The sequence below is a fragment of the Callithrix jacchus genome, chromosome 2 (assembly GCF_049354715.1).
Source record: "Callithrix jacchus isolate 240 chromosome 2, calJac240_pri, whole genome shotgun sequence".
In the NCBI taxonomy this organism is placed as follows: domain Eukaryota; kingdom Metazoa; phylum Chordata; class Mammalia; order Primates; family Cebidae; genus Callithrix; species Callithrix jacchus.
Genome location: NC_133503.1, coordinates 200408525 through 200421099, shown reverse-complemented (window position 1 = coordinate 200421099; position 12575 = coordinate 200408525). Strand labels below are relative to the sequence as shown.

At 38.3% G+C, this 12575-nt stretch overlaps 1 protein-coding gene across 5 annotated transcripts in view; it reads left to right on the top strand.

Moving 5' to 3' along the window:
• The window catches only part of ICE1 (interactor of little elongation complex ELL subunit 1), a 171254-nt gene that overhangs the window by 51270 nt on the left and 107409 nt on the right, over positions 1-12575 (top strand). For all 5 annotated transcript variants that reach the window (XR_013532696.1, XR_008479769.2, XR_008479770.2 and 2 more), the window contains 3 exons: positions 988-1178; positions 3076-3182; positions 10516-10614. Coding sequence is in view for 2 of the 5 variants with exons in the window: in XM_054252340.2 (XP_054108315.1) it covers positions 988-1178; positions 3076-3182; positions 10516-10614 (397 nt within the window). In the remaining 3 variants the exon portion in view is untranslated. The remainder of the gene's footprint in view (positions 1-987; positions 1179-3075; positions 3183-10515; positions 10615-12575) is intronic.

Here is a 12575-nt window from a genome sequence, read left to right as displayed (position 1 = left end):
TTGAGATGGAGTTTCACTCTTGTTACCCAGGCTGGAGTGCAATGGCGCGATCTCAGCTCACCGCAACCTCCGCCCCCTGGGTTCAGGCAGTTCTCCTGCCTCAGCCTCCTGAGTAGCTGGGATTACAGGCACGCGCCACCGTGCCCAGCTAATTTTTTTTTTTTTTTGTAATTTTTAGTAGAGACGAGGTTTCACCATGTTGACCAGGATGGGCTCGATCTGTTGACCTCGTGATCCACCCGCCTCAGCCTCCCAAAGTGCTGGGATTACAGGCGTGAGCCACAGCGCCCGGCCAAGTTAAACATTTTCTTAGCAAAAGACCAGGAGTTCCACTCTTAGGTATTTTCAAGAGAAGTGAAATTTGTATCCTCACAAAGACTTGAACGTGAATATTTATAGCAGCATTAACAACAGTCAAAAGCAGTGAATTGATAACCAGTAATATATTTGTATAATTGGTTACTACTCAGCAGTAAAAAAAAAGTGTTCAAACTACTCTTTGATGCAACACTATGGATAAATATTACAAACACATTATACACAGTTGTGAAAGAAGCCAAACACAAGAATTCATTACTGTCTAATTCAGTTTTATGAACTTCTTGAAAAGGCTGACTGATCCTTGATGTCAGGAAAATAATAGAATTTAATTGTTAAAGGTTTGCTTTTATAATTATAACTAGCTTTCTAACTTTAATTCTCTGATTTGAGTTGATGAAACTGTGCTTTCCTGTCTGGATTACAGGTAAGATCTTTTCTACCTGATTGGATAGATAGATATCATCCTGCCTAGATAGCTTTTTCATCTGGCTCATCCGACTACTGTTCTGTAATCATTCTGTGACTAAGATAAACATGGTTCCTTACTCAGACTATTTTAAAAAGTTAAGATTAAATGAATGCTTATTACAGACTTTTAGATAACTAAGGTAAGATGCATTATATTTAAAACTCCAGATTTTATTTTATTTCTTTTTTATTTGCTAGAATGCCCCGGTAGATGTTGGCTTCATGGTTTCTAAGCTGCTTTTGACCATACAGTTATGTCCAAAAACAGAATTTCAGTCCAGTGAAAAATTTGGTGAAGACCTAAGCGATAACACTTGGGAATACATATTTGCCATCGATCTGCTCTGCTGCCATCAGAAATGGATCTGGACACATGATAACATTATAAGGTTAGTAATTTACTGACTTAAATAAAGATCCATAATTTGAATTGTAAGGTTGAATTGTTGAATGCTGAATTGTGGTTTGAATCATTTTTGTTGTGTAAGCCTGTAAGCAGATGAACCATTAACAAGTGACACTTTTTATTTTATAAGAGTTAATGAAACTACCCTTAAGATACCTTTATCACTATCACATTATCTTGTTTTAATTTTCTTTAGTACTGGTCACTACTTATTGCTCTGTTCTGCTCTTCTCATCTTTCTCTCTCCAAAAGAAATGACTCTGGGAGGGTGTAGGGTGGCCTTGTTTGGCTCACAGTATATCCCCAGCATGGGAAACGGTGCCCACACAAGGGGAGCACTTGGTGAATGTATGTTTAATGAAATTAATGATCATTATCATAATATACAGATACTCACAAAAATTAAAGGGAAGAGAAATATTCAAAATTATAAATTAGTAGCTCCTCCCACCTGGGAGAAAATTAAGCTCTCAGGCATTCGTTATATGTAGTAAATTGACTTTTCTCTGTGCATCTGTAATTCTGGCACTAGCTTCGTATCACCTCTGGGAGAATGGAGAAAATTGTCACTCAAATAATTTTTCTGTAGGTCTTAATTTTCTTGTGGAACCCTGGCTGAGAAAGGCTGGTTTAAGGGAGTTGGTGATATTAAAAAGGATTCATCCAAGGTTTGAAATCCATATCCTTGAGCTACTTGAAGCTGTAGAAGTTCTATTGTCCATAGATCCATGTGTGTACAAGGATGTCTGTTACTCTTATTCATCATCTTGACGCTAAGAAAAGATGAAACAACTGAATGTTAGACAGGAAGAAATCGAATCATGGCACACCTCTATGAGATAATGGCTATATATCTCGCAGCTGTGAATGGATTACCGTGTATTGAAATGGAAAAGTATTTCCCAGTCTGTTACTAAATAAGAAAATGACAGAATTGTCTGTTTAGTGCCAGTCTGTATAATGTGTCAGGGTACTCTTTGGGCCTCAGTTTTCTGAATCCTAATGGGAACACATGAGACAGGGGCCCTGCTAGCCCCAGTTATGCATGAAGAGACCAGGACTGGTGCCCATCAGAGATGATTGGTCCATGATCCCTGCACTGGTGGTGAAGACAGCGTCAAACATGAGGATCTCCACCTGAGCGACGGCAGACCCTTCTCCCTTCCTCAGCACTGGTGGCTCTCTCCAGGTTGTTTATATCCATAGAGACGGGGGAGTATCTAGAAGAAAAGCCAGAATTAGAAGAAGAATAATTTGAGACTGGATTTGCAATGCTTTTAGTTACCTTTTCTCTTTTGTCTACATTCACCTTTTCTAGTGATACTTTATGAATGCCATGAAAGTAGATACATTTTTTAAAAAACAGAAGACAGAGGACATGGCACTGTTTTCAGTCAGTGGAGAGTTTCTTTTATCCATCTAATGTGTTAATTGATTACTGAAATTACGGGTTTCCTCTGGCTTAGCTCTTTTTACATGCACAGCTTTATTTGTATGTGATCCTACCAGTTAACTGGGCTTCTGGAATTCAGGGCCTTCTTTTGTGCCTAGAGAGTCCAAGTGAAATCTCAGACTTTACCAATTCCTCGTACTGGGACACTGGGGATGCTGTTCAGCTTCTCTGTGCAAAGCCTCATTAAGAAGAGTTAGAACAAAGATACAAACACTGAATTTGCAGCCATGTTTAAGCTAGCATGGGCACAGCTGTGCTATTGGAGAAGATGTGAGTGTCCAGTATCTGTTCTCACTTGAACTCACAATGTTACAACCTCAGCAGTTACTCTTTTTCACTCATTGCTTAAGGACTGTTTATAAGATAAGTTATTAATATTGTTTTGAGTGATGATGAGCACACATCTTTTCATCTTATTATTTTATAGTAAGGAGCTGTGGCCTGTAATGGACAAGTGGATTAAATACAGAAAAGGACATGCGAACATTGCGTATACTCCTGATATTATTATAGCATCAATACTGAGGCTGATTGGTAAGTTGTCTGTTTTTTTTTTTTGTTTGTTTGTTTGTTTTTTTCTTGTTATTGATATCTTGGTGGTAAAGTCGGGAGTAATTATATAATAACATATGCTGACTTTGAAAATTTTCCATAATGATTGATTTCACAACCATCAATGTAGATACTTTTGTGCTTAAGTCATCTTCCTTTCTCTTTCTTTTTAAATTATTGTTTTATCCATTTTTTCAGAGATTAAGATTTTTCACATCAGTATATTTTAGTTATAATTGACCTCTTCTTAGATACTAATGATAATATACATAAACAGTAGGATATATAGGTTGTTATAAATTACACTGTAGTTTCATTTGGGTTCTAAAAGGATTAAGTCTTTTTGCATTGCTATAAAAAACTGTTGAAGGTGGGATAATTTATAAAGAGGTTTCATTGGCTCACAGTTCTGCAGAGTTTATAGGAAGTACAGTGCTGGCATCTACTTGGCTTCTGGGGAAGCCTCACGGAGCTGTCAGTCATGGTGGAAGGTGATAGGGGAACAGCCACATCACATGTGGAAAGCAGAAATGACAGACGGGTGGTGGGGAGGTGTCATACACTTTTACATGATCACATCTCCTGTGAACTCAGAGCAAGAGCTTGCTCACGCCAGGGATGGCCCAAGCCATTCACCATTCATGAGGGATCTGCTCCCATGATCCAGACACCTCTCAGTAGGCCCCACCTCAGCACTGATGCTTACAATTCAACATAATATTTGGGCAGGGACGGATATACAAACTATATCCAGGATATCTTCACACTACCTGCCCCAGATTTTTCATACTTGCCCAAAAGGGTCACCTAAGTGAATTACAGAAGTTAAATGATTGTTTAAAAATATTTTAAATGAGACATGGATTCTTCTTAATCTCATATTTAAAGAGGACCTCAGTGGCCATTTGGTTCTCCTTCCTTATTTCCTATGTATTATTAGTTTTTATTTTTACTTCTCTCCTATGAATCTTTAATTTTTATTTAATTTTTGTCTTGTCTTCAACAAGCTGCTCTCCAGGCTCTGCAGAATTATCAGTGATGAGATCTGTTAATTAGAAAGCTCTCTTAGACACAAAAAGCCCTTCAAAAAATCATTGAATCTAGGAGCTGGTTTTTTGAAAAGATTAACAAAATAGATAGACCGCTAGCCAGACTAACAAAGAAGAAAAGAGAGTAGAGTCAAATAGACATAATAAAAAATGATAAGGGGGATATCACCACTGATTCCACAGAAATACAAACTGCCATCAGAAAATACTATAAACACCTCTATGCAAATAGAAAATCTAGAAGAAATGGATTAATTCCTGGATACATCCATCCTCCCAAGACTAAACCAGGAAGTCGAATTCCTGAATAGACCAAAAACAAGTTCTGAAATTGAGTAATTAATAGCCTACAAACCAAAAACAGCCCAGGACCAGATGACATCACAGCCGAATTGTACCAGAGGTACAAAGAGTAACTGTTACCATTCCTTCAGAAACTATTCCAAACAATAGAAAAAGAAAGAATCCTCTCCAATTCATTTTATGAGGCCAGCATCATCCTGATACCAAAACCTGGCAGAGAAACAACAAAAAAAGAAAATTTCAGGCCAGTATCTCCAATAAACATCGATGCAGAAATCCTTGATAAAATACTAGCTAACCGAATCCAGCAGCACATCAAAAAGCTTATCCACCACGATCAAGTCGGCTGCATCCCTGGGATGCAAGGCTGGTTCAACATACTCAAATCAGCAATTGTAATCCATCACGTAAACAGAGCCAATGACAAAAACCACATGATTATCTCAATAGATGCCAAAAAGGCCTTCAAGAAAATTCAGCATCCCTTCATTCTAAAAACTCTCAATAAACTATGTATTGATGGAACATATCTCAGCATAATAGCTATTTATGACAAACCCATAGCCAATAGCATACAGAGTGGGCAAAGGCTGGAAGCGTTCCCTTTGAAAACCAGCATAAGACAAGGATACCCTCTCTCACCACTCGTATTCAACATAGTATTGGAAGTTCTGTCTAGGGCCATCAGGCAAAAGAAAGAAAGAAAGGGTATTCAGATAGGAAGAGAGGAAGTCAAATTGTCTCGTTTGCAGATGACATGATTATATATTTAGAAAACCCCATAGTCTCAGACCAGAAACTCCTTAAGCTGATAAGCACCTTCAGCAAAGTCTCAGAATACAAAATCAGTGTTCAAAAATCACAGGCATTCCTATACACCAATAATAGACAAGCACAGAATCAAATCATGAGTGAACTCCATTCGCATTTGCTACAAAGAGAATAAAATACCTAGGAATACAGCTTGTAAGGAATGCGAAGGACCTCTTCAAGGAGAACTACAAACCACTGCTCAAGGAAATAAGAGAGGACACAAACAAATGGAAAAACATTCCATGCTCATGGTTAGGAAGAATCAATATTGTGAAAATGGCCATACTGCCAAAAGTAATTTATAGATTGAATGCTATTTCCATCAAGCTACCATTGACTTTCTTCGTAGAATTAGAGAAAACTACTTTAAATTTCATATGGAACGAAAAAAGAGCTCGTATAGCCAAGACACTCCCAAGCAAGAGGAACAAAGCTGGAGGCATCACACTACTTGACTTCATACTATCACTCCAAGGCTACAGTAACCAAAACAGCATGGTACTGGTACCAAACAGATATGTAGACCGATGAACAGAACAGAGACCTCAGAAATAACACCACACATCTACAACCATCTGATCTTCAACAAAGTTGACAAAAACAGGAAATGAAGAAAGGATTCCCTATTTAATAAATGGTGCTGGGAAAACTGGGAGAAAAAATGACTTGTAATCCTTTTCTTTTTTTTTTGAGATGGAGTTTCGCTCTTGTTACCCAGGCTGGAGTGCAATGGCGCAATCTCGGCTCACCGTGACCTCCGCCCCCTGGGTTCATGCAATTCTCCTGCCTCAGCCTCCTGAGTAGCTGGGATTACAGGCACGCGCCACCATGCCTGGCTAATTTTTTGTATTTTTAGTAGAGACAGGGTTTCACCTTGTTGTCCAGGATGGTCTCGATCTCTTGACCTCGTGATCCACCTGCCTCGGCCTCCCAAAGTGCTGGGATTACAGGCTTGAGCCACCGCGCCCAGCCTGTAATCTTTTTCAAATCAAGTCTGTCCTTTGAATCTTTAGAATTCTGCCTATTGAAAGCCAAGTAATTTGACTCTTTAATAATCTATATTATTTAGAGTAATATATGCATACTTACATAATTAAGAGTGATATATAACACAATTATAGAGAATAAGAATAATTTATAATTAATAATATATAATTGACAATATCATGTAATAAAATGCTAATATATAAACGTATAAAAGCTGTTCAGAGGATGGGTAATTAGAAAGCATAATGTCGAAATAAGAGCAAAGTCAGGAAGAGTAAGCCCTTCCCAGGTCTTCTGATGAACTCGTGTGCATGAGCAAGATGGGTGTGGGGAGGCTGGAGCGCAGCCCAGCGGGCTACCATGTGTGCACAGGTGCGCCAGGGCAGGAGAGCGGCAGTAGAACCTGGTCCTGTCTGTCTTTTTGGTGCCGTGGCACTGCGTGGAGGAGGTGGGACTCAGAGCCAAGCAGTTGCCAGGTGACAAGGACAGTAGTGTGGACTGAGGGCAAGGGGTGAAAGTGAGTGAGGCCTGCTGTTTAGGCCTGGCAGATTTCTAAGAAGTGACAGTAATATCCCCACCCCCAACATGTGTGCGTGCGTGCGCACGAACACACACACACACACACACACACACACACCCATCTGGATTGGGAGCTTGAATTGTTTCTAAGACAAACTTAGTGAACTTTCTCGACATTTCTGAACTGGACCTTGATTGAAAAATTGAGTAAAAAATCAAGTTGGTAGGCTGTGATTTAATATTAACTTAAGTCACATAGTAATCTTCATAAAATAAGGGAATTGTCTTTATTAATTCAAAATTTATACATCCTATTAATGAGATTTTTACTCCATGGAAAATAAAACAAGCTTTATGTCAGTGAGACTGGTGATATGTAATGTTGGATTCAGGTTGTGAGCATTGCTGTTAGCACATGGTCACAGGGTTAGTACGTGGGGTTTACTACAACATACCTTAATGATAAACTATTAAAAGCATTTTGTGGAATGCTCAAATTGCTCTAGAGTCACGGAAATGAGGAGGATAGAAACTCATCGCACTGCAGTGCTCATTTCTTGGCAGAGTTGAGGCCTAAAAAGGTTAAGCCTTTGTCTAAGGCCATCCAGTGGAAAGGTAGCAAAGTTGGGACAGAAATTTGCCTACCACTGGATTCAGTGGTATGTAAAGCTGCAGATACCATCTTTCTTCCCCAAAGAGAGAAATCCTGAATAATTTGCCCCTATTCGTATTAATTGGAACCCAGAGCTAGAAAAACACTGTGTCACATGTTAGGTTTCTACTGATTAGACTGAAGTAGCCTTTATTCAGTGATTCTGTCTATTCTCTTAGCAGTTCTGTCAGCTTTCCTTTGGAATTGTGTCAGCTCACCATTCCTTTGCAAACTTGCATCCAAAATCTTAAATGAATACCCTGCTGTCTTTATCTTCTAATTAGTGTTTATTAGAAGGGTCTGCCTTGTAGACTTACTTTGTGTGCAGGCCCTCAGCTCTCCTCAGGCATTGTCATGGACCTTGAGATTAACTCCACATTTCTTATTTGTATTATAATATGGCTGAATGGCCCTGGGCCTCCTTACATACCTGTGGGGAGCTCTTTCTCCATCATTTAGCCACTGTCATCTTTGTCAGGTTATCATATATTGAGTCTTTTTCACCAAATCATCTACTCTAGACTCATGATTTCCTCTTACTTTACTCCTGATGATAGCTCCATTAATTTAAATCGCTTTTAAAACTGAATTTCATTAAGCGCTTTTAATTGAAAGAAAGGGAGTCATTATAACATGGTTATGTATTTCCTGGGAACACGTGCACATCGCATGATTCAGTAATGTCATAGCTGTGTTAGATGCACCTCCCTTTCTCTGCTGTTAGTCATACATGTAAGGTCCATGGTAGGTTGTTTCAGAGGACAGATCCAGTGGTATGCTGTTAGCAGTTTAATGTCATTGCAAAGAGATATTTGCAAGTGGTCAGTAACCTGAAATTTCTGATTTCTGAAGTAAAGTACTTTTCAATTTCCTAGGCTCCCTAGAAATTATTCACATATTTACAATGTCATCTTAAATTGGGAGTTATCCTGATATTCTTTGATCAGTAATTATTTACTGAGCATCTGTTGTGTATCACAGTATTCGGGCAGCACGCACCTAGCATTAAGCTAGTTCCTATAGAGGATGCAGAGCAATGCAAGTTACTTAAGTGCTCCATGCTTCAATTTCTCCACATTTAAAATGGAGATGAAACTAATCTACTAGATTCACATATAGACCTGTGGGACATTTGTAGTATTGAGAGATAATGTGAACACAGAACACTGAGCATACAATATGACAATGTTGTAAAAACACATCCAAGATATGTTCTGCAATCCTCCTCCTACTTAAGTCAAAAGAAGGTGAGGACTTGCCTAGATGGAGGAAACAGGATTTCACATTGAAGCAAGTTCTCATCCATAGGAGAGCCCCTGGAATAAGGAACAGCTCCAAGTGTGGGGAATGATGGGAATGATGCCATCCTGCCTGCTTGAGCCTTTAGTGAATTTGGCCGCCGTGTGATCTCGATCTTTGAATCTTTGGTCACATAGTAATCTGTTAGTTATTACTGAGAACCCGCAAAGAACTTTTGTTACTCCAGGTTATATCTTTCTATATTTATTGTATCAGTAATTAAAAACTGAAAAATTATTTAGTTACTCATTTTAAATGAACAGTAATGAACTCATAAATGACATTTTTAATGAAAGGTACCTATATTCCCAAAACAAACAAAAAATGATGGGAATGGCATTGGCTCGTTGCAGACCTTTGTACTGTGGTTTGATTCAAGATGGCCGATTTTTCCTGATCTGTTCTGCATTCGATCTCCTTTGTGCTTTGATATACATGAGACTGAATAATGAAGAAAAACCATTCTCATACGACCATGTAGTTGATGAAGGGCAGAATCTTTTAATAACCTTTTCAAATAATGGATATTCTTTTTGGATACTGTAATAAAACTCAGCAAGTAATAATTTTCTTAAAGGTTACTTGAAGTGTGAAATCTGAAATTCTGTCAGTGAGCTTTTTGTACCTTGTTACACTCAAATCCATTGATCTAGCTTAAATGTTGAAGGGATCCTTTTGCCCACTTAGGATTTTGTAACCCACATTATTCACTTGGAAAGTAATTGATTCACATAGATCTTCCAAATGCCAACAATCCCCCAAAACACATTAATATCACCAGTCTCATCACAGAAAAGTCTAAAATATTATAAAGCTGTCAAGTTCAGGGTAACTGATGAAAATTGTTCCAAACTTTTAATTTTGCTTAAAAGCTCAAAGGTTATCATTGACCACGAGTATAAATTTTGTTTAAGTTACAGTCTCACTTCATTTATCATTGAAAAAAATCTGCCTTGTTCCAGTTAGCCATAGTTTGGCAATTCTTTCAATCGGAAGTGGTGTCCTATGAAAAAAGTGCCTAATTTCACTCACAGCACAAACAATTGCATAAGTGCATTTCTTCACAACAACCAGTGCACAGCATGTGACAGAGTTCTGTGCTTAGGGGTCCAGGTTTAGTGAGAGTAATCGTGACTAAGAGAAATTGGCTTTTTAACTGTGAGCACCTGGCAGTGAAGAATAACTCTGATTATCAAGGTGCCATTGTCTTGACTTGCACTCAGAGTCCAGTAGTTTGATCTCCTGTGGCTTTCGCACCATCAGACCACATCTCAGCACTGGGAGGGAGGCACGTAACTTCTTAGCATTGTTGTGAAGTAGTTTTCCTTAGAGGACTCTAAGGTTTCTGCAGACTACACTTGAGAATTACTGTTCTGTAGTGTAATAGCAGTTGCCAAAGTGTCAGACTAAAAATACACACTACTTGGTGGGGCCATAGTCTTGTCTTTGATCTGTTAACAGAAGTCAGGTGTTTCTCATTGGCCCTAGTGAAACCATTCTTTCTTCTAAATTATATTTATTTCATTATAACTTAGAAAGCAATACAGTATTTCATCTGTATAGGTGAATGCAAGAAGAAATGATTAGGCATTTTGATCACCTCCTGTAAGAGAAATGGAACTTTAAATTCTTATGAAAAGTTAATCAACATTTCATTGGACTGTCTACATTTTGTTTTGCTTTGTTTCCCCAGGTCGTTTAGGCCAGTTGGGTTTGAAAGAAGGATTTCCATCTGCTGTGAAAAATATTAGTTCGGTTATCGGTATGTTTATACAGCATGCTCACGATGAAGGTAAACTTAAGTTTATTAAACTTACTTTCAAGTAACTTGTGTTTCTCAGAGTTAAACCTTTCTTGGGGTCCGTACAGTGTGCTGTGCTCTGTGCTTCTCTTGCTGCCTCATAGATTAGGGATTATTTGCAAAACATTTCAGCATTAATATTGGAATGCGTATGTGTATTTTGTGGTGTTATTTACCTAATGACAGTCATTTGCCCTGTTGGGCACTGCTTCCCTAAGGAAGAAGGAACTCTCTTTTCCTGGGGCCAACATTCTGCCTCTAAAACTCTGTATTGTGTGATCTCTGGCAAGTGACTTAACCTGGGCTCTCTGCGAGGCCTCCTGGATGGTGCCGTGTCTTGACGGAATGAAATCAGTGATGTCCAGTGAGATGCCAGGTATCATAGAGTTTGGAAACCTGGAAACCTTGTAAGCAAGGCTTCGTGGTGGGGATTTCTGTTATCACTTACATATTGCACAGCATGTAAGTTTATGTCTTATTCTTTTATGGGAAAAGCTTAACTCAAAGTAACTCTGACAAGGGATGAATCTAGTTTCTATTTTGAATATTGTATAATCAAGGAATAATACAGTTAAGTAACATTCCATCAGAAAAGCACAAAGTGACATTTTAAATACTGTGTTAACACCCAAGATTATCTTAACATGGTAGGTTATTTGTCATCATCAGCTTTCACTGGGAGATTGTATATTGAGCTTAATGAGAACAGTGCTTCTCGTTGAGCTGCTTTCTCTGAAATAACCTTCTTTACCTTTAGGACAGCTGCTGAAGTGATGCACACTTCTTCCATGCAACAGTGTACTTCTTTACAGCTGAGGTTGTATATTGACATAAAAGAAAGTAGCCAGAATAATGGCTGATGGGTTGTCTTGCCAATAGATGCAGGCTTACTCTGATCCTGGGGTGAGTGTGACCTAGAGGCTGTGGTAATCCTCATCCCCATGAGGTAGGAGGAGGAGCTGATGTTGGGTACGGCTTTGATTAGACCCTGTGCATGGCACTGCCCCACAGCGTGATAAGAACCCCAAGACAGCCATCTGACTGGATGGCATTGTCTTTCTTATATACGGGAAGAAACTAAAGCTCAGAGAGAAGAGTGATTTGCTGAAGGTGAGGCTAGGGAGTGCCATTCCAGCTGTTTGCCCAGGCCTGTCCGTCTTCAGAGCCCTTGCTCTTTAAACAGTGCCACCTGCTCTTATAACCTCTTGTGTTTCTCCTACTGTTAAACTTTTTTATTTGTTCGAGTCCTGGCCTTACTATATACCATACTCTGTGCTTTCTCACTGCTTGTAGTTTACCAGGGGAAGTAATTTTAAGAGGTGCGGTTCTGCCTGCATTTTCAGCATTCATGTTTGAATGTGCGGGCTTTTGTGTTTGAAATGGTGCTAGTTTGCTTTGTTGGAGAAAACTGAGATACACATTGAGTGTATTTTATTTGAAATGCTTGTGACCAGAAGTACAGACTTCAGAATTTTTTAAATATTGGAATATTTCCTTTATATTTACTAGTTGAGTGTCCCTAATCATAAAATAAAATCCTTCAGTATTTTCTTTGTGGGTCTTGTTGGTGCTCCAAAAGTTTCAGCTTTGGAGCATTTTCGAATTTAGATTTTTGGAGTAGGAATACACAACCTATATGTAGTTAATAAACTTTAACTTCTAAATTGTTTAACCTAAATTATTTAAGTAAGTTAAATTTTAACTAAATTAAATTTTAATAACTTTGAAATAAACTTACCTTAAAAGAGAACTGCGATAATGTATGACCTAGCTATAATCTAGAATAATATACTATACTGTAGTTTGTGAAAGTGTGGTATGATACAAAAACAATTTTCCATTATATCTCATTTAATTATACTTTTCATTTCCAAAGTCTATTTATAAATACTTCCTTGGATATCTCATAGAGTTATATGTTTAATGAGTATTTTAGGATCACAGTTTATTAA